Consider the following 24,901-nt stretch of genomic DNA (forward strand, 5'->3'; position numbering starts at 1 on the left):
CGACATTTGGTTACTTTCTAATAATCCAATTCATCAAGAGATCTGTGAAGTATATTAAATCATGAAGGCAAGTATGTTTATAAACTAATTAATTCAAAAGATACCTTTTGATTATTATTATTAAAAACTGTACAGATTTTTCCCTTTAACCCAACATTTTAAAAACCTCTTGACTACCCCTAAACAAACAACATGTATGCATGTAAATATTTAATCTAAAACTTATGATGAGGTGATGTCAATAGGTGATAGCCTACCTATATGATATTCATCAGCTTGTTCTAAGCGTATTGATTGATTTGTTCTTAATAGTGCATTAATTTCATCCAAACACGTTCTAATGTTTGTAAATAAACCTACAGTTAAACAAAAGTTACAACTATCATATCTGTTGTAGTCTTTCACATTTAAAATAAAAGCTTTTGCTGGGGGATCAAAAACATCTTGTGAAATATAACAAGAAATGTTTCATCATGTACCTACTTAAAAAGCCACCATTTAGTAAAATTGTATTTATTTAAAATATAAAAAATTCTAGAAAATGTTTGATACAATTTGGTTTTTTTTCATTTAGCATGATAAACACCAACTGATAAGACCCAGAGTAAAACTATTTTGTACAATTTTGTCTTTTGGAATATTTTAAAATAAATTTAAATTGGCCAGGAACTTTTTCTGATAGGCAAACCATCAATGTTTAAACCTAACTGAACTATACAAAAAAAATTCAAATAGGTAAAATACTCGAGTAGTATATGTGATAACACAAACTATGTAGGTACCCATACATATATATGTACTGTGATCCATTATTATTATATTATTATGATTTTTTGCAGTTTTGAATAATGTTTGAACATCTTTAGGCCGTTCAAATCTTACATGTCTTAATAATATTTATAATAGTTTATAGACAAAGGTATATAAAACATAATATTTAATAATTACTTTTTGTGGTTTTTCTTCTAATCTTAAATTATTTGTTATACCTCGGTTATTACATAGTTAGGATTATTTGGTACCAACATTTACCAATATAATAACAAGTTATCTGTGTTATTTGAGATTTCATTAAAATGTGAGATATGTCGGAACTTCCATTTGTGCTGAAAAGTTGAGAGTCCATTGATATTGTTAAAAATAATAGTATTTTATAGTTTTTCTTTTATATGCTAGAGCTAGGATTATATTTATAACGTTTGAGTAAATTGAACACTTTTTAGATTCTATAATAATTCTTTTAGGTTCTAAATAGGTAACATAGGTATTGTATATTGATTTCCCCCTTTTCATCAGAAATAAAATCAAAATACACATATAAATAGTTGATCTTCTCTTGTAAATTTTATTGTATATAAACAGTGTTTTATTTTTGTATAATTTAGTAGGAAAAAACTAACAATTATTAATTTAGTCAGTTAATATTTCAATTTTCAATTTCATTAGAACATTAAGCCGGTTTATTTCACATAAAATTAGTTAATCTAAGTCCAGAAAGTATTTTTTAATAAATAAAGAAAGTTTGTTTATTATAGATACCTACCTCATACTTAATACTTCATAATTACTTTATTTAACCTACCATGCATAAACAATTGTACCTAACTAAAGATAAAACATATTTCATGAAAAATTCTTCAAATAATTTTGTATTTAAAAACTACCATAAAATAAATTATTTTTATTAATTGTCAAACAAAAATCTATTTTTAATGTTATGTATAAACGAATTATGATTTTTATTCTCATGTGGAACCCATTGAGTACATAGGCATTTGTGTGGAAAGAACAAAGTGGGCAGCTCCTATTCCTGTGAGCTCAATATTTTTCTCCAAATTAAGTATATAAATTGCTGCAAATATAAGGCTGAATTAAGGTATACAATTTTCATATTAATAAATTAACCATAAAAATATCTACAAAATAATTGATTAGAATTATGTTATAAAAATGCTGCCCCCCCCCCTCGGCCACTCCATTTCAGCAAGATCTATGCAGGCCTATGGTTGGGAACGATGACTAAAATATTCTTTAATGTTGGTTTCAAAAAACAATGTGTATTTAAGTATAGTTATGTTTCGATATTTCTTAAAAAAGTTATGAATAATCAATTGGGTGATTACCTATTTATTAAGTAAAAATTAATTATATTATTCATGAATTATGGAGATTGAAAAATATTTAATACCATTCATACTATTAATAATTCCCAATTATATATTATACTATACGAAATAATATAAACGGGCAAATGCGTGGAATGCTTACCCAAAAAAAAAGGAAGACAACAATTTGATATTTAATGCCTGTCTGGTATTCGTGTTGTTCACGGTACAGCAGCTGATGGGCGCATCAGGTAGTGACAGTAAAATGAGAACCACTGACTACTAGCTAGTACTACCCAGCAGGTTGAGGTCCGAGGGTAAAACGGTAGCTCTCCGTCACTTTTCTAGTGAACAAAAAAAAGGTTGAACTGGTTGAAGTGGCATGATTATTCTAGGGTGTAGCGCAGGGGGGCGCCCGGGATTTTGGGCCACCACAGTTTTACATTTATAACAGGTTGACGCGGTGATTGGGCCACTATTTTCAACGATTTTAATATTGTTGCATCCGGTAATTGGGCTACTAAATTAATATGTCATATATAAATTTCTTATTACAAATTTAAATTTCCTATAATCGTTAGAATCTATTCATGTTGACGGCACTTTCGAATACTGAATAAGGCATTTTTATCTATTATTTCATAATCGTGGTTATTAAGATAATTCATATCGACGGTATTCTGTTAAAAGGACGTTTACCACACAAAATCGAAAAATACGTTTTTGTTATCTAAATGTTCAGAAAAATCACGAGCATACTCTTGTAAAACGGCGTATACATCTACTGAAAAATAAGATAGCAATACCGAGTACAAGATATGCAGACGCCCTTTTAAAAATTAAAATAATCTACTCAGAACTGTTGAAAGGGCTTATACCACACCGAATGCTTGCTAATTGTTTACAACCTTTACAGCTTGTAAGAATAATTATGATTATTGGTGTTTGTATATTACCAGATTGAACCAAGTGGTTTTACTAGGTTACACACTGAACATTACTTGTATTGGTAACACTTAATAACAAATTTCCCTCCAATTTCATATTATCAGTTAACAATAAACCGACAAGTTAATAGATACAATATAGTATAATGTATAGATATACAAATACTGTATAAAATTAAAAGGGCGTTTGTAGAAATGAAAATGTTAAAAGGACTTATACCACTATTATTATATGTTTTTAAAAGGGAGTTTATAAAATTGAAATTGTTAAAAGGGCCTACACCACATACTTTTTTTTTTAAATGAATATACCATTAAATATAAATTTAGTTCAAGTAATTTAATAAGCAATTTTAGTTCCATGGAGTCTCACGTTTGATAAAATGTATAAATGAATGTTCTATCTTAAAAATTGAGTATTAATCAGTTTTATTTGTTTCCTGAAAAAAAGTAAAATTTATACGCCCTTTTAACAAAATACCGTCGATATGCTCTATGCAAAACAATTTTGACGGCACGTGAAAAATTAAAATATTTATATTACATATTTACCTATTATTTTTATTTTTAACACATTAAATTGAATAATCGTTACTGACCGATAAATAGCAGTGCCTATGTGCTTTTAAATTGTAAGTACCTCAGTTTTAATGTACCTATTTTCATAATTTAATGGCACGTTCGAAAAAAAAGTAATTTTTTGCACGTAGCGTCAAAATAATTTGCCACCCCTGTAGTAGAGTTTTGGATCATTCACGTTTCAATAAAATATTTGCACTTTTTTGTCACGTTAACACCAGCAGCTTTTGGCTCTTGGCTGCGTTTAGTTATTCTTGACTCTTTAGGTATTATTAAATAATTCAAAAAACAAATATCCTGGAATATAAATCAATAAATCATATATATTCAAATACATGCATACATATACATAATATACAAGTTGCAACTATAATGACCAGCGTCAAATTTCGTTTTCCCCACCGTGCTCTGTATTGAAAAGTAAACGAAGTTATACTTAAAATATCCAAAATTTAATGTGTCCATTGCCCAGTAAACTAGAAAAGTTTCATTTAGCTATTCATAGATATTTGTAATATTAGACTATGTAGGAATTTAGGTTTTTTTAGATTATATCACAATAAACAAATATTTGTTTTGACAAAAGATGATTAGTTATATTTTATTTATAATATTTACCTACATTTTTTTTTTAATGTATTATATTATTTATATGACTCATTTATTTAACATTTAACACAAATATCTAGATTCTAGATAGTTATAAGAAGTTGATAGGTTGATAATTAAATAAACCATAAAGATATATATAATATTACAATATTACAACTATTGCAATACATTTATATAAATAATTGTATTATTAAACATATACATCGTATAAATGTATAACATTAATACGACCGCATCGGTATCTTATACGCTATGCCACAGATAACCGATTCCCACGCACTTAAAAACACTACATATCCAATATAATATACGAATAACTAAAAAAAATCATGAACTATTAGAAATCAACCAACCAACATATTAAAAACGAAGTTTGAAATAATATCTAAGAAATATTCATATTTGAGATATTCATTTAGGAGAAATGGTTCTCCCCATAAAAGTATATTAAATTTCAATAAAATTTTATGAACTTTATAAAATAATTATAGAAAAAACGTAGATACCAATAGTAGAAGTTACAAAAAATTAAAAATTGGCATTTAATTACAATTTACAAACAAGTTAGCCAAGTGAAACCAAATTGTTTAATTAAAATTTTTCAGTGAAATATTGAAAATTATTTTATTTCTTTTAAATGAAATTTGGTTTTAGTTTTAGATGATAACTGATTGCACATAGAAAATATCGACAACGAATGACTCATTAACCAAATATCACTACATTAATAGTTATAAATTAGGTAAATGTGGATTTTTATTTTCGGTTAATTTATCACTTACCTATCAACATTCTCTATTGGCTATTATTTATTAATTACTTAATAATATTCGATAACATTAACCAACTTTCAATAATGTTCTCTTGCTGTTAGTAGACTTTAAAATACATATAATACACTATTTTTTTTAATTTTAATTTTTTACATAAATTAAATATTTCATGAAAGCTTCATGCAGGGCCTTACATCCGAATTCACCAGAACCCGTAACACCCTTAAAACCCCTTAAAAAAATCAAACACCAGGAACCCCTAGAACATTTTGGTTAACCCGAAACCCGAATAACTTTTATTTTACAATCTTCATGTGCTACTTATATAATTTTGTTTATATTTTATGTGGTTAGTTCGATTTTGTAGTTAATTATTTGTTTAATAATAACAATATGAGGCCATTTTACAATAAATTGGAGGTAAATACTATAAATATTTTCTTTAAATAATTAGAAAATAAAAGCCAATTCTATCATTTGGTTCTGATTAAACCAAATGTCCATATATTGAATTATTTGAATTATAATTAATTACTTAATTAGTATAGAATAAATTCAAATTCCAAATAGAGTCTGCAATAGAAACATAAAATATTGACGTGTTAGCGTATCTGATACTATCTAATAGTCAGGTATGGTGTGGTGTCAACAACTAAACTATTTAACTATATTGTATTGTCGGCGACCAAACACTATGAATATAATTTATAGTATTTGCATTGACAGTAACGTTCTAACAAGTGCCCCCCCCCCCCTTGAAAAATGTCTGGTTTCGCTGCTGCATAATAATAGTAGGTATATCGAATATCGTATATATAATATTATAGATCGATATAAATATAGTTAATAATAAAATATACGTACCTACTGTTGATGATGTTTCACACTTTCAGTTATATAAATAAAATATTACAGAACTATAACACGTTTAAAAATAATATACTTGTTTTTATATAGATAATATTACCTGCCTAGATCATAATTATTATTATATCATTATTTTTAATCAGTGACGGTTTTGATGGTGAGGCAAGTGAGACATCGCCTCACTTGTAATTATCAGGGAAATAAAAATATTTGTTTCTTTGTATTGGTATTTTGTACTATTTTGAATTTTAAAATTGTAATCATATACTTTAATTTTTAATTTTTATTTATATATTTCAGACATTAAATGCTTTATAATTTAAGTTTAATAAACAACAATTTTGAATATTATTTTTTTGTACAGAACTTGTACGAACACGAGAATGGCTGCGCGTCCCTTTAAGTATGTTCTCTGTAACGTAACTTATGAGCTATTATTGCTGTTTCAATTTTCACCACTCACCGCTGACCGATGTCGATACAGAGGTGGTAGCCGCCGTCGCCTAAGTTTGTGCATGCAAGGTGCGTCTACGCACACAAATGTAAGCTCGTAAAATAATGTGAATAGCGCATGCGCAGACCGCCGCCAGAGGCGGCTAAAATCAACCGCTCAACTGCCGTCCCAGTGTCGCACGTCCAGTGTTTCTTTTAGGTACTTCTCCGGGGGGGCCTTGCCCCCTCGGAGAATGTCTACTGCCCCCCGGAGAAAAATTTGAAGAATAGTAAAAAAAAATCAAATAGTCATAAGACAAATGTAAATTCTATACCACAGTGAATCACCAACAATAGATAAGAGGTACATCTACTATTAAACACCAAAAATATTATCAGATTTATACGTAGGTACCTATTTCATTAGTTTGTAATGTGTATCATTGTTGTTCACTGTGATAATGTACCTATTACTAGTATTACTTTACTATAGTTTAAACGGTGAAGTGTATTGACTGGCACTGTGTTATTTGTTAGGTACTGTGTGTTGTGTACCTAATTTATTGAAATTTGTATAAAACGATAAAAAATCAAATTATATTTGTTTAATAATTTAGTACAGTTCTTAATCAGCATCAAAGCATTGACAATCATAATAAGGTAAACTATTATATTATTAAAAGGTCTGCAGTTAATCTAAATTCTTAAATTTATAGTTTTAAGTCAGTTAAAAAGTTAAATTTATATGTACCTACTAAAATATATTTTATAATACCTAACCGTCCTAACCTAATGGTATAAAGTCTATTTAAATGTATATTTACTTTTGTCATATTGTAGGTATATCTAATATTTTTTTTTCAATGATTATCTTATTTAAATAAATAACTTGAATTTATATTGCCATATTTTAATTATACTGAACTAATTTACCTTTATACTTGTATTATTTTATATGATCAGGATTTTTTTCAGTGTAGTTAATGAAAAAGTAAGTTAAAAAGTAAAAAAAGTTAGTATGATGAAAAAGTGTTTACAGGACAAAAAAAATAATAAACATTAATTTAAAGCCAATACAAAACTACAACTATTAGACATAAAAAAATTAGTGTCAGTGTGTAAACACCAATAGTAACTTGTAAATAAAAATTCAAAACGAAATACTTGATAAGTTTGGGTCTGAAATGCATTTGACTGCTGATGAAGATACAAAAACAACATTAAAACAAATGAAGGAGTATTGTGAAAGCTTAATCAGAGAAATTGATAATAGATTCAATGACAAATCTATTAATATAATGAAATTTGCTAGTCACTTTGAGAGCTTCCAGTCTTTCATTGGTACCTATACAGGACACTGAATTGAAAACAATTTGTGGTTATTTTCCAATGCTAAATGCAGAAGCTATACTGGCAGATATGAAGTCATTTAATTTTTTTATCAAGTCTATGCTGGATAGTGGAATATACAAAGCACACGAAAGTCCATTAATTAAAACCATGGAAGCTGATATAGGATATAATGAACTACAACAGCTTTGTGAAATACTTCTCGTCATCCCCGTTACCACAGCTTCGGTTGAAAGATCTTTCAGCACAATGAATAGAGTTCTTACAAAGACGAGAAAAAAAATGGAACGTTAATGCATTGCATGCTTATCAGTATTGAAGGGCCTGAAGTTCCAACAGAAGATTTTTTGGACAAAACGGTAGATTTGTACGCAGCTAAAAAAAATCGCCGATTTCGATTTCTTTAGAACTTAAAATAATTTATTAACAGTAATAATATCATTTAAAATTAAAACTCAATAACTTTTAACTAAAAATAATGTAAAAATGTTTTTTTCTAGCTATTATTATTATTATTTATTTTTTTTTTTGTACCTATATTGAACTTAACATACATGTATTTAAAAATAAGGTTAGGTTATATATAATAATTCTATGTGTGTATATAAAACTTTATGCGAAATGTTGGGTATGACGTATCTATTTAATTATAATGTTCACAGTCATAACAGACTACCTATTACAATATAATAATGTGATATTGTGTAAATAAAATAATACGTATTATAATGCACCTCCGATTTTTTCAAATGCCCTTCCGAAGAAAATTGTCTGAAAGAAACACTGCGCACGTCTGTTATCATTTGGTCGTGAAATATTATCTATATCTATGAATATGATAAAATAATTGTTTTGTCTTTGCGATATGTTTTAAAACATATTTTGTTATACCTCTTACCCCTATAGTACCCCTTACCACTTACCCCTTTGATGGTACAACTGGCCCTTAGAGTAATAGCCAATAGGGTATTTACTATTTAATATTTTTCCGCCTCATGTAAAGTTACCGCCACTGTTTTTAATACAATACTTTTGTATTTTTTTATTAAAATATAATCTATAAAATAATTATTTATAACAAGTGCAAGTGCTGAAGGTACAATGCGGTTTGATTGCGGGTAGGTGAAGATACATTGCATTAATCCCCGATCTACTGATCGAGTGAAATATCTATATTATTCTGTGGACTTTGGTAGGTATAATGAAATGAAAATAAATAAATTTTAACAGCGAAATAACATGTGTTTATTCCGTGACTTTCAAAATTATTGAAATTTGCGTCGTATGCAATCGATAGTGTCCACTAGTCACTACTATAATAGTTAATAGGTGGCTACTCAGTGACGAATCCAGGTGGGTGGGCACAGAGGCACGCCCCCCTCCCCCATGTTAATGAATACAGAGAATGCGTCATATTAATAAAGATATAGCTGTAACCCTAAAAGAGCTATTGGACATATTTGCGAAAAAACATAAAAGAAAACTCCCATTAGATTTGTAATTATTAGGTATTAACATATTATTATGTTTTTAAGGCACCCGGGAATTGAGCCACAATTAACCTTTATTCAAAAAGGTATACGGTAATTGGACCACTGCAGATTTACATTTATAACAGATAGACTTGGTGATTGGGCATTGGGCCACTGTTAAATTTAATAATAATACGTTACAATATACCTATAGGTTATAGTGTTATAACACTGCAGTGCACACGAAAATATATCTAAACCGATCGCGTGACTTTTCAAAACGTATTAAATTAACAAATATTAAATAATATAGAATTAGCAGAGGCTGCCATCAAATGAAATCGATGAAAATTAAAAATAGCCAAAACCATAATTTACAAAGAACATAAAACATCGCTACAGATTTATTTTATATGAAGCCAGTAGACAAAATGTGGTCCAATTACCGACCGTCTTTTTTTTAATTCATATATCTTATAATTTATATTAATTTATAATTAATTTACTGTAATATAAATAATGTGCCCCCCCCCCCTTTCAAAAATGTCTAGATCCGCCGCTGTACCTACTTATATTTACGATTTGAGCTAAATAATGAATAGTGATATTTCTACTTCTAATCGCATATTATTATTATATAGCTATTGTAAAATACTTAACAATATTTTATATAAAATACTTTTAAAACTGGTGTATTTTGAATTCCTTAACAATGTGGGACGAAGAATAACGTCAATAATTATAATATATTAGGACACTGTCGACACCCTTGGTAACTGAAATCGGGAAGGTGAAAAAAAATGAAAATTGTAAATAAATTGTTAGCATGAAAACAAGCATGTCTTAATCTATAATTAGTAAAAACTAATCCTATACAGTGTGGGGTATCCCACTTGCATAGTGGAGCAATTATTGTTACATTATTTTTGGTTTGACGTCGATTGTACCTGCGCGTCGTCACCGCTGTATCCTCGGTACCTGTTCTGTTGTATATGTATAATATATCCAGAGCGAAGCGATTGGGGTGACTCCCGTCCCAAGCTTAAGTTGTTGACGTAATTACTTCAGGGGTAAATAGGGATTTGCTTAATTAATTTAATTGTTCTGTACTAGAATGTGAAAAGTAACAAGTAAAATATGTATAAACCTAAATAAACACTTTAAAATGACTAACCTATATCAAAATTAATATTTTTAATTTTATCTACATCATGTGTGTGGTGTGCCCTTTAAAATTCCCCAAAACAATTATCTTGGTCTGGATCCATCTTTGTGATATAGGTACATAGATAATCGGCACTACTGGACCATTATAATAACGAGTTAAAGCCATAGAGTATCATTCTATGGTAAGCGCCAACATGCCGGGATACCCCGTCACCGTGCGAGCGATCGCCAGTGGCCTTTTCAAATCTCGCGACCGTTCATAACACGTAGAGCGCTATCACCTTACCATCTCGGAACAAAAAGCCCATATGTATGCGTTGTTATTATTTGCTTATGAGATCATGATGGTGGAAAAATACGTACATCAGTATTCAGTAAATATACATATTATAGGTACCTGCGACCTGCACAATATCATATAGGTACGTAAAATAGTTGGATTGATTTAAGACATTTATCCCACGAAATCTTGGTTTTCACTTAAGCTAATATTATATTATAATATGATAAAAATATATAATATTATTAATATCCCATGTTTTTGGTAAATTTTATTTCAAAGTACCTATTTTTAAAATATAAATTAATTACACGCATGGTATATAGTATATACGTACCTACCTACCTAGCATAAATGTATTAAAATAATTTTAAGCCATAAAAAATCAATATTTTTATGTTTGGAGTAAATATAAATACAAATATGAAATAAGGAACAGGAAATTTCATTTTTTATTACAACATTTCAAAAAGTCTTTAGAGTAATAGGTGGTGGATATTAATGTGTAGGTGGGGTTTGATCCAGAGAGTCTAGGGGCCAGGCCCCACAGCTATATTATTTCTTCAATTTTCCTAAGGAAATTTTCATAAACATTGACGTAATAATTGACCGTTTTGGAAAAAAGCAACAATATGAAAAGACGTCTGGATTTTGTTATTTAATATATTATAACCATTAATTAATTTATTACATTAAGATTTTACTAATATTGGGAAAACATTTTAAATTAAGAATAACGTGTATAATAGTAGTGTAATTTTTTTTGTGTTATAAAAAATCGTTGCCCCCCCCCCCCCCGCCAAATCAGATTATTGCTTTGGATCCGTGCCTGTGTGTAGGTACTAGCCGCCACTAGGTATACGTTTTAGACACAGTATTAAAAAATGTTGGCATAAAAACTACAATTAACGAATTACTTAAACTTTAAAATACAGGTATATCGTATATAAATATAAAATTAGTCAGGTTATCGTAGATTAAGATATTTTATTAATGGCTTGTGACCAATACATGATTTAAACTTGCAAACTATTATGGAATCAATAAATTAATGAAATGAAAAACCTAATAATTATATTATAGACAAAATATATGCACCTACCTACCTTGTTGTCTTAACTTGTAGGAATTCACATATTATCTCAATTTTAAATTTGTGTCAGAATTTACACACCTCGTATGTAAGAATTAACATATGTAAGTTCGATTCCCCCCTCCTAATACGTACCGGTACCAGTGTCAGCCTGGCCATAGCCGCTAGGCCACGAACGCGTCCTCCTGCCATATTTTTGTTAAGGGACCCCAATAGTAATATAAATATTAGATATTGAATATTATTATATACTATATCATTAAAAATTATAATACTATTATAGTATTATCATTTTATCAAAAATTGCTGATATAAATAAAATCAACTACACAACTTGAATCGCATTAAAAAATATTAAATTGCATAATATTATAAGGTATTATTTATATGATTTTTTAGAATTATAAATAATTACTATAACTATGTATTTAACTTAAATGTGTACCTTTTACAAAATATTATATTTTGCACTTTTTTTTATCATTTTTTAAATAACATTTTTGAGGGCCCTTCTTTATAAATGCATCCGGGGCACTTTAAGTACCAGGCTGACACTAACCGGTACCACGTACGAGTGTGTACGAGTGTGTACGACCGCATCAGTGTTCACTGTAAACCTACATCAGATAAACCTACACACGAGCTAGAAAAATAACAAATTATTATTCAACTATCCAACATTTTTTCTGTCCAAAATATCGGAAAATATAATATGACACTTCGGATATAAATCTAAACCAATTTTATAGTACGGAATGGCGTAATGCAAAACAAATAGATAAATTAATTTCACAAACATAAAATGAAATACACAACTCAGTTTTTATTATTAAATTAGAATACAATAAGTATACCTAGATGCCAAAATAGTAAATTGTATAAAACACATAAACATAAAGTTTATAAAAAATACAATAAAAATAATTTAATGTATTAAATCTGAATTCAATAATATAATATAATATTGTGTAGGCACGAAAAACTGAAAAACGATTCTGAGCGCAGATGGTGTGTCAGCTTAAGATATAAGTTGAAATGATTTTTGCAAAACATATTGCATTTGCATCAGTAGTTTTATGGTTCCTTATAAAAAACTACTTATGAGAAGAATCTATTTTATTAAATTTCCAAGCCTTAGCTAGCTTGTTACCTAGCTATAAAAATAAAAAATGTTACATACATTTTTTAATTACGAAATAATTTGTAGATTTTCGTGATCTTGTCACTAATCTGAGTGAATAACCTAATTGTTTTGACTCGCTAAGTTAAGTTGATATAAAAAAAACAAGTTAAGTTAAAATAGTAACATAAATTTGTTTAAAAACAAGTTAATTTGTTTTCTTATAAAAAAAAAAACTAACAAATAACCTAATTGAATAAATGTATGTATTAAAAATAATTGCTGTAAGTACTTATATAATTTAATACTTTAATCAATGATGAAATCCAACAAAATTATTTATTTATTTTTATGTATTTGTTTACTTAATGATCCACAACTATACTAAATTATAATACCTAACTAAATTCATTATTATAATATAACTAATAACGGACAAATATAATATTAATTATTATTCAATTTGACTGTTATTATATGAATAAATAGAAATATAATAATGATAAGTAATACTGATTAATAAGTAATGACTAATGAGTAAACAAACATTGAAACGTGTATAGGATACTGAGTTATATTTTTCTATTCTCAATGATTTGGTTACCTCTATAACTTTTCTGTTTATAATAGTTAATACAATAATACATATTAGCAAGACTGGGCATTAACGAGTTAAAAAGTTAAAGTTAAGTTAAAAAGTTAATTTAATTTAAAATAGGTTAGTCAGTTAATAACTGAGTTAACCTATAGTTAAATTAACTTTTAACTATTAACTTTTTGTTATTGGTGCATATTAACTTTACTTAACTTAGTTAAAAAAAATTATTAACTTGCCCAGCCTTGCATATTAGATTATGTAATATATTCAGTGAATATGTAATATTATAATTTATAACCATTATTATAAATTTTCATTTATTACAAAATATTTTATATTTCCAATTATTATTATGTTATAAAATTAATTTTTACAAAATAGAATATTTTTTTAAATATATGGTTTTAGGGAAAAAGTTAACTTACCGTGACGCTATAACTAACTAACACATATGGTACTTCATCACATGGAAAACAATTTAACAATTAGATAAGTACTTAAAAAATAGTAACTCGTTATGTAACTTAGTTAAAAGCAACTTAACTTTAACTTTTAAACTTGTTAATGCTCAGCCTTGGATTTCGACGAATTTCGTTAAAATTTAAACTATAAATAAAAAATAAAAAATGTTTATAACAAAATTATGCTTATGTATTTAAGCATTTTTTATATTTTTAATTTCATTAATAATGCCTTCGTCCAATTTTCAATTTTTAATATTTCTAAAATTATATCGTCAACCTAGACTAATATGAATTAACATTATTATTTATAATATATCATTAACTAACAATAGGTTAATAAAAAAATGATTCTAATTTTATAATATTATACTATAATAAAGTATACGCTATATACTTCGCAATTCGGACGGCAACAATGGTTGATCGGAATTCTTCTTTTTACGCTCAATATGCTAATCGTGTGAGAACAATATTGTAAATTATTATATTAGACGATATGCGCTCCGAATTGTTAGACAGCAGTTTAATTATAGTTTAGCCGCGATTGTCGATCAAATAACCGCCACAACTTCCTGCTTTGGTTTTGAAAAACTCCCAGGGATTTAATATTCAAATAAATCATACATATATATATACCTAATAATCTAATATATTACATGTTATTGTGCTATTTAAATAGTTGTCGCAAAAATTGTCCATATATTTATATCTAACATTCTAATCAACGCGGAAATAGTATTATATCGTGTGGTCCGGGTCTTTTCCGACTGGGAAATATGATTATATGTCCACCACAATAACTTTATTGTTGTCATTATGATACTTGGTGTTTTGTGTTCAATATAAAAGCGCTGCGAGTTCATAGGACAGCATCAGTCGAGTAAATTTTTCTCTCCGCTCAACATTATACGCATAAGTATATAATATATTATATTCTAAAGTCAACACTGAAATTATAGCAGTATATACAGATTGTATACACTAGATATACAGACACTGGTAATTATATACCATAATGTTATACATTTTAATTAAATTTATACATATATAGGCATTGTAAAACGTTTTAATAATAAAATATGTAGGTAGGTACCTATATAATAATATATATAATTAAACATTTTAAAATTTTAATATATTTTGATAAATTATTTAAAACAACTGTTTCAATTATATATTATAATTTATAATATAATATATACCTAATATACAATACTGAATATAATATCATTTTGGTTATAACTTATAATGTTAATCCAAAGTTAAAACGATTTTGAGCGAAAACGTTTTGTCAGCTTATATATTTTCTTATAGTAGGATTAATATACTAATTAATTACCTATATATTTAAACTGTGATTAGTAGTTAATTTTTAGCTTGGTAATATACTAATACAGTAATACGGTTAAACTATTATTTTCCAAAAATAAATCGCATATATTTTATAATAATTATTTTAATACTATATTTTATACAATATCACTATAACTAGTTGTAAGTTGATACTTGTTATAGTTGTTGTTAACTCATAACTTAATATTCAATACCGTAGAACGCTGTGCAATAGTTACAATAGGTACATAATAATATACGTAGTGGTAAAAAGTTTTAAGTTTTTTTTTAAAAAATTATAACAAAATAATTAAAATTGTTGTTTTTTGTTTAAATGTAAATAAAATAACTTGAAATGTTTATGAAAAAATTGCGTCAGTATATTTTAGATAACTTAAAATTCTATAAGTAAATTTATGAGAAAATTTTCAAGCTGAGCATTTTTGTAGCGAGTATAAACATTTTTAACATGATATCAACTAAAACTTTAATATTTTCATAAATACTAAAATACTGTATATGATGTGTAACGTACCTACCTATATATTATAAATATTAAATTACCAAGAATGATCATTAAACATTGTATAAACTAACTTTTATGTTATATTTACATACAAAAGAAAGGATATAAAAAGAAACAGTATGGCGGAAAAAAATAATATTTTGTACTTGTTCGATCGTCCTACCGAACCTATATTCATTGGAAAAGGCGAAGAAAATGTGTCTTTCGATGTACCCACTGAATACTTGGTAAGTAATACACGTATTATTTGTATAGCTTATTATTCATCAAAAATGTGTAAGCCATCGATTTGAATTGAAATAAAAACAAATACTCCAGCTAAGGTTTTAGTCTATTATTATTTATATTATAATGATTTTCGACCTTTCAACAGTTTATACTATTCGATACCATAATAATATCGCATATTATTGAGTATCTATATATCCTATAGTTTGATAGTTGTGTATTTATTTTCATTTTATTCAGATCGACCGGTACAAGCCATTGGCGTCGGACATCCAAACTCGTTTTCCCGGTGGTAAAACCGTTCCAGTCACTAAGTTGAGCAGTATTCCCGACTTGTCGATTCCACTGGGACTTAAGAGAGATATGCCGTTTTCGCTTTTCAACCAGTCCCACAGTAAAATGGCCCGCGAAGCTAATCGAGATTCTAATGAGTTAGTATAATTAATATATTATGCAGTGAAACTTCCATATTACGAAGTCTCATGCAGGGGCATAAAAAAAATGGTATTATAGACAATTTCGTTGAATGGAATTGAATAAATTTGGTTCTAATTTGGTTTGATTCTCAAAAAATATTTCGTTTAAAACGGAAAATGTTGTTAAATGGAAGTTCGTTATACGGAAGTTTCGATGTATTATATTATGCACCCCATGCACGTGCAATATGTAATTCTATATTAAAAAAAAAACATTTATGAGCAGTTGAACATATAATATTATAATATGATGGTACAACTTATTTAGTACCTAATACCTATACTATCTACTTTAAATGGTTACGAAATAAAAACATATTATTAATGATATAATTTATTTTCTATGTTATTTTCAGACGCGAAATCGTATGACGAACTCTTGTCGCTTTCCGTGTACTGTCGCGACCGGATCAACCCGTACATGTTTACTTACGCACTGTCCGTAGCGTTGATACACAGACCCGATACTCGTAATTTGAGACTACCGTCGCACTCCGAAATGTTCCCAAGTCTGTATATGGACTCTTCGGTGTTCGCACGAGCCAGAGAAGAATCGGCTGTGGTCCAAACCGGCTCTAGGGTAAGTGTTACGGTTATCCCGTGGTAATTCGATCCGTGAATAATAACATTAATTGAACATTATACGCGGATAATAGGGTAAAAGTAAAAATCACTAATTACAAAGAAGCGAATATTCTAAAAAGCGTCCAATTTTTATATTTACTGAAATAGATTTTTATTTTTTCATAAATGATTTAAGAAGCTTAAGTATAAAAATCAAATATTTTGATAACGAAAACTAGGCTAGGTACCTACCTATCCTATATGTAGAACATTATTAATTTCTACAACAACGCAATAATCAAAAACTGGCCAAATTTACAGTTAACTTATAATAATAATATAATATTATAATATGTAGGTGAAGAGCTGTATTATAGTTTGTACACGATTCCGAATGCTGCGCCTTAATTACCATTTACCATAGGTGCATACGTTTTTATAACACTACGTTTTATTAGTTATGAAAATAAATTAAAATACTATAGAGCATGCCTACATTTTTAGTACTAATAAACTTACAATAAGTTCTATAATACACGAAGTAAAATTATATCAACAGAATCATAAGGTCTTAACATACGAATTATTGGTATATACCATGTAGGTACCTGTATAATGTATATACATACATATCAGGGCTTGCAAATGTTATAATAACGTTATATTTGACAAAAAACGATTGAAATTTGTATCCATAATTATACCGGAAAGTGATAATCAAAAATAATTAAATACCGCAAAACAAAACATAACGATTAACAAATTATATTATATATCATTAAACAAAACATAACGCAAAACGTAATTTATAGAATATCATTAAACGAAAAATAACGCAAAACGTAACTATTTATAAAATTTCATTTAATGAATAATAACGCAAAACGAAATAATTTAAAATCCATTTATTTAAAAGGTCTATTGGTTTCGTAGAAACATTTATTTTATGCAAACAATCTAAGAATTGATTAAATTATATTCCGTATCTGGGCCATTACCTACCCGTATAAGTTATTAATTTTAAATTTTATAGGTAGGTATTAACACTATTTTAAATAATGATTAACACAAAACATGTATAACGTTTTAATTCTATATAACCATAAACGCAAAACTTGGATAACGTTTTAATTGTAAATAACATAAAACGGAATTTTTTTTTCAAATTCAAGCCTTGATATAATATAATATATAATATAAAGCTATTTTTTGACCGACCAATAAAAATTATGCAAAACGGCTAAACCGTATAAATATGTATAATGTCTATTAATATTTGCATCTATAATCTATGAAATTAATGTACAATATATTTTATATTTATATATGTTATTCCAACAGACTCCCATCGAAATACCTCACGATTATTCTGCCAACAATTTGGATGCGGAGCACAGGATTAGCTACTTCCGTGAAGACATCGGCATAAATCTTCATCATTGGCATTGGCATTTGGTCTACCCGTTCGACGGACCGCTCAACATTGTAAATAAGAACAGGCGTGGTGAATTATTTTTTTACATGCACCAACAGATTATAGCTAGGTGAATAATAATAATAATTAGTTAAATAATAGTTATTTAAGTATATTATATTGTATGCGTTGATTTATATACGTACAACTGTATGTAATATTAATATATATATATATATACATAATATAAATATGCATAATTATATACGTTTCAATTTAGATACAACATGGAACGGTTAAGCAATAATATGAACAGAGTAGTTCGTTTAACCAACTGGGATCAACCGATTGCAGAGGGTTACTTCCCAAAATTGGATAATATTCTAGCCAATCGTGTGTGGCCTCCTAGACCAGTCAATGCTGTACTTCAAGTAATATTTTAATTTTATATACTATAACTTTTAAACACACATAGGTACTATATTATGTTGTATATTTTTTTTTTGTGAACAACAGAATATTAGCAGGGAAGTAGAACAAATCACGTTTGACATCGAAGATCTTGTGCGTTGGAGAGACCGCATATTCAATGCTATTCATTCTGGATTTATTATCAACGTAATTACGAGACTTGAATTAAAAATAAAACAGTGATAATATTTATTTATTAATAATAATATTTTTATGTAAATTTTGTATCATAGACCATAGTAAAGCTTTAGTGGTCGAATATTTTATTGGAAATATTTAGCCGTCCGATAAAATATTTAAAAAATCGGAACTGTGAATCTGCTCTTCCTTTTATATAAAACCTGCATAATATTATAATGGAATTTCAAAGACCTGACGGTGTAAAGTATAAAATGTTTCATTTTATTACAGACTGCCGGTCAACAAGTTAGATTAACAGAAACTGATGGAATAGATATATTAGGAAATCTTATGGAATCTAGTATATTAAGTCAAAATCCAAATTTGTACGGTTCTCTTCATAATAATGGTCACAACGCAATTGCTTATATTCACGATCCTGATAATAGATTTTTGGTAAGACAATTTTTTTATTGTTTTATTAATATAATTACACCTAAAACTTTACTAAAACTTATAACTGAAAAAATTTTTTTCAGGAAAACTATAGCGTTATGGGTGACTCGGCGACAGCTATGCGTGATCCAATATTTTACCGTTGGCACGCATATATTGATGATATATTCCAAGAATTTAAAGCTACGATACCAAGTTATAACGTTCAAAATGTAAAAACCATATCATAATATAGTTACATTTTTAAAATCGTTCAATAACATTTTATATTTTATAGTTGGGCTTCGACAACGTAGCTGTGCAAAGCGTTGAAGTAACAGCCACTGGGTTACCACGTAATGAATTTGCGACGTTTTGGCAACAAAGTGACACCGACTTATCTAGAGGCTTGGACTTCTTACCACGTGGATCAATATTTGCAAGGTTTACTCACTTACAACACGCCCCGTTCAATTATAAAATTGTAGTAAGTATACTAACTAATATTTTATCAAAATGTTGTATTTGCTAATAAGTTTCAATTTAATGATGGTTTTAAATTTTAAATATCTCTATACTTCTATAGTACTTAACAAAATATAAAGTAGTAGGTAGGTATATATATAGTATATACCAACCGAAAACCACAGAGTAATACAACTCCAATCGACTTTCGAGTTGCATAAAATAATAAATTGTGAATTTAATAATTTTTATGATGTGGCTTAGCTAAAACGGTTTAGTGATTATTTTATTTGTATTAATAGGTTGAGAATAATGGAAATCAACGAATTGGAACAGTTCGTATCTTCTTGGCACCTAAATTTGATGAACGTGGTTTACCATTCTTATTTAGAGAACAAAGAAAACTTTTTGTTGAACTTGACAAATTTAGTACATCACGTAAGTGTTTTGATGATCAAATAATATTATTTATTTTATTAGATATTGCATATTAAGCTGAATACTAATTTGTTTTTTGAGAAATTCATAAATTAAAAATAATTAATTTTATATTAAGGAGATATTATAGCTGTCGTATATAGCAATTCAAAAACATTTGCCATCGACTATCACGTTATTAAATTTAAGAATTGTTAAACTTAACTACCATTGAATTAACGTTTGACATTCAACCTTCTAAAAGCTAATTTCAAACTTATTGTCACGTATATTATAATATACACATATATTTTATTCAAACTAATTATCACGTAGATCTAAATTAACACTAAGATAATATAAAATTACATCATTATATTATTAAAAAAAAAAATCGAGACATTTCCTTGAATATATAAATTGTTTTAAACAATATATAATATATATAAAAGTACTTATAATACATAACAATAATAAAAAGGGTTAAAACTTATATTTATTATGTTTTGATGCAAACAAAAATTGTATTATTTTATTAGTCTTAAATGGTATTAACGCATACCTATGACATTTATTATAATAATTATATTGCAAATTATAATTGTATGCTTTCGATCACATGATGAAAATATATTGTACCTATCAATTATTAATATTTTATTATTATTAATATTAATATTACTCAATTACTTTATGAATATGTGCACAGTAAAAAGGGGAAGAAACGAAATCGTCCGTCGATCGATTGAATCATCAGTAACTATACCACATGAAATAACGTATAGAAACCAAGGAAGTAACAGGCCGGCTGCCAACTCAGATGCAGCGCCAATGTTCAACTTTTGTGGTTGTGGGTGGCCACAAAACATGTTGATAGCCAAAGGGTCGCCCGAAGGGTTCCAGTGTCAATTGTTTGTTATGGTATCTAATGGCGAAATTGATCAGGTATGTGTTATTTCGATTATTTATACGAATCTTTATGAAATACTAAATAATTGTTTATTTAGTAGGTATTTCATAAAAATATTTACCCTAAATTCTCAAATGTACTTAAAATACTATTCAAATAACTTTCTTGACAATTGAGTAGGTTGTATAATAATAATACATTTTTAAAAGTATTTGAAACATTTAAAAGAAAAAAAATGATCCATAGTTAAATTTTAAATGTTTTTTTTTTGTTGATAGGTAGTCTTAATGCTATAACAAATTTAGTTGCATTTTAAAATTATGATTATTTTGAATTGCTCACCATAATTTACGTATCTTCATCGTTGTCTGTGTTGCGAATGTTAAGTATAACGGTTTTTAAAATAAACTATCACAAATCATTATAGTATTATTGTGTTCTATATAAAAGTGCCATTAAAAATGTAATATAGAAATCCAACAATTTAATATGAATAACAATATATACTTATAAATCGCCTGCACTTTATAAATACCTGAGAATAATACTATTTAAACGCCGAATTTCGTAGGTACTAACAATAAGACTATAAATGTGCTTGAATTATTTTACTCTTACTGGTACTGGTTATTATATGATTTACTATAAAAATACCACTCTATGTTGTCCTCAACAGGTGGCAAACGCTCAAGGGGACGGGCAAACTTGCGACGACGCATCAAGCTACTGTGGAATCCTTAACTCCCGTTATCCGGACTCCAGGTCCATGGGCTATCCGTTCGACCGCACTCCTCGGGACGGCGTGGTCACTCTTCAACAGTTTTTGACGACCAACATGGTCGTACAAGACGTACGCATCCGTTTCACCAACCGTACGGTAGCTCCGTTGCAAAACGCTACAGTGAACAGAACGGCCGCGGGAACCAGTGCTAATAACAACAAGAGGAACTGAGGACTTCGCAAATCGCAGTGGATACAACACGCACGGTTAAAATACCTAGACCTTTGTTAAATAAGTCTATAGATAGCATATAATTTAGTCATTAGTCGATGTATTGACATGGACACGAACAGTCTTCTTGCTCGAAGTCTACCTGAAATTCGTAGGATGATTTTTTTGTTACACTTAAATACGTCTTGATGATGTTTGCTATAAATAATAATACATAGGTATATCGCTGAAAACAAAATTATTTTTCAATTTAAAACTGTCAAAGTACAATATGTTTATTGTTCAAATCATGACTCAATGTCTTTCGCAAATCTCAACATTGTTACCTATAGGTTGATTTCTCTCTTTTTTAAGTTATAATATTATTACTTACATCGACTATTCGACTATTTATCGTTTTAAGCGTGCGTGTTAATAATTGTGTCTCGATTTTACTACACTACTGTATAATATGTACCCATTCGATTTTTTACCAATATACATTTATTAATGTATTATGCATACCTACATACTAATAATATACTACCACATTTATATACCTACAATACACACAATATAATTATTATTGTAACATATATTATACGTAATAAACCATACAACATATTTTAAACCTATTTTTGGCTGTATTTTAATTTATACTATTTATAATAATAATATATAGCTATTTATACCTATAACTAGGTTTATTAATGTACATTAGTTATTTAGTTACATTTGTCTTAAGAAACTACAAGAACTAAGACAATGGGGAATTATGTAGGTAACTATTTATTTACCAGTTGCCAAGTCGACGGATATAAGTTAACTAAAATATTTAAAATAAGTAGGCCATTAGGGCGTTGAGTCGTAAAGTAATGAAATTAAATATAAATTATGATTTTGGGATTTCAGGAAAACTGGTAAATATAGCCACAAATTACGATATTGTTACTAAATTATAACGATACCGCTTGGGAAGTTTGTTGGCAAATAATACTGTATATGTATATATAGGTATTATAATTATAGGTATTATTACTTATTAGTATTTGGTATTTTGGTCACGCCTGTCGATATACGTTATTCAGTTTTGTTAAGACCATGTCTAAATTTTATATTGCTATTGGCTATTTTTGGATTTATTTCATATACTAATAAAGTAATAAATTATAAATAGGTAAAGGTTACATATATTATAATATTATTAAGTATAACTCAGTATAGTAAGTACCTACTTTTTATTTCGCCGACAAATGACAATAATAATAATGTGACATTATTAATTTTATATTTTATACCCGCTAAAATGGTCAACACAATAGTATCCAATAATACCACTGAAAAGTAGGTTGTAATAGTCTATTGAATAATGGCATACAAAAATATAGAAAACAAAACGTTTTTATTATAAAATAAATCTTAAAAATTTTAAATTAACAGTAAGGGGAAATCGGGATTAATACCGGACAGACTTGGAAAATGGGATAAAATGCGTCCCGCATAACTATGCATACAACGGTACACGAAAATTACGAAATATTTTTCTTTTTCACACTATTTGTACTTATTATCAATTATCATAAATTTTGTTGTCATAGTGCGGAACTATCACCAAATTATTATTTTTGTTGCTAATAACAGTTTTTGTAGAATTTTACTATTCTTAATTAATTATATGGTCCAAGAGGGTCCGGACCCAGGGCTACAACTCATTTGGGCAACTTATACCAAATTGCGATACGTTTGGGCACTAAAATGTAAAATATATATTCCTTTGTTTAAAAAGTATATAAAATATGTACATACATGCATAATCTATATATACAAATATACATATTTATCAAAATAATATAGGTAACATATATAGGTAAGTATATACTGTATATTTATATATACCTTTAATACAGCGCATCTGAAAATATTTTAAATCGACAAAAAATAATGTCTACACTTAACCGAAAGGCCATTGATGATGTGTTTACTAAACCAAATTAAATAATCAGAAAAGAACTTTAAGATCAAACTAGTGTTAATATAAGTCATTCAGATGTGCGTTTGTTTAGGAAATCTATGTATGAAGCTATGCGAAAACTAATATTAACTATTCCTAAATCAATAGACGAGGCTAAGCATCAACTGTTTTCAAATCAAAACGATATCATTGCTAATAATAACGAACAATTTTGTTTTATGAAAAATAATGAAAGCATACCAATATTCACTTGTTATACAAATTTAGTTATGTTGTGAGAAGTACGTGAACTTTTTGCTGATGGTACTTTTACATATTGTCCGTCATATTTGTATCAACTATATACAATCCACATATTACAAAACAATTATTATCTGCCTATGATTTATTGTTTTTTAAATTCGAAATCAACTGATAAGTGATAAATATAAGGAAATGTGGTCATTAATTAAAGAATTTTGTAAAAAATTAATTAACAAAGAAATACAAATTAACAAAATACATTTTGATTTTGAAAAAAGTGCACATATTGCAATCGATGAATCGTTTTCAACTGTACACATTATTGCGTGCCAATTTCATTTGGGTCAAAGCTGGTATCGTAAAATCCAATCAAATAATTATTTATTTAATCAGTATAAAAATGATACAGAATAGGGTTATGGCTAAAATATTATTTTGGTCTAGCATTCTTACCACCTGAACAAGTTGATGATGTTTTTGTTGAGCTCATTTCTATAGCTCCTACAGATAACCATACGTTTACTGATTATATTTTAGA

The 24,901-nt window shown here is 27.9% G+C and overlaps 1 protein-coding gene across 1 annotated transcript; it reads left to right on the top strand.

Annotated features, from left to right (window-relative positions):
- Nucleotides 1-14,727: 14,727 nt before the first annotated feature.
- On the top strand, nucleotides 14,728-22,783 carry LOC132935312 (phenoloxidase 2-like). Its single transcript, XM_061001813.1, is given in 14 exon segments — nucleotides 14,728-14,858; nucleotides 15,830-15,944; nucleotides 16,186-16,350; nucleotides 16,352-16,376; nucleotides 16,778-17,001; nucleotides 18,327-18,529; nucleotides 18,680-18,830; nucleotides 18,916-19,017; nucleotides 19,282-19,446; nucleotides 19,530-19,658; nucleotides 19,724-19,912; nucleotides 20,193-20,328; nucleotides 21,017-21,252; nucleotides 21,894-22,783. Coding segments are annotated over 13 exon segments (2,109 nt in total). The 5' UTR covers nucleotides 14,728-14,858; nucleotides 15,830-15,836; the 3' UTR covers nucleotides 22,170-22,783.
- The last annotated feature ends 2,118 nt before the right edge of the window (nucleotides 22,784-24,901 follow it).

This window comes from Metopolophium dirhodum, chromosome 1 (assembly GCF_019925205.1).
Source record: "Metopolophium dirhodum isolate CAU chromosome 1, ASM1992520v1, whole genome shotgun sequence".
NCBI lineage: Eukaryota > Metazoa > Arthropoda > Insecta > Hemiptera > Aphididae > Metopolophium > Metopolophium dirhodum.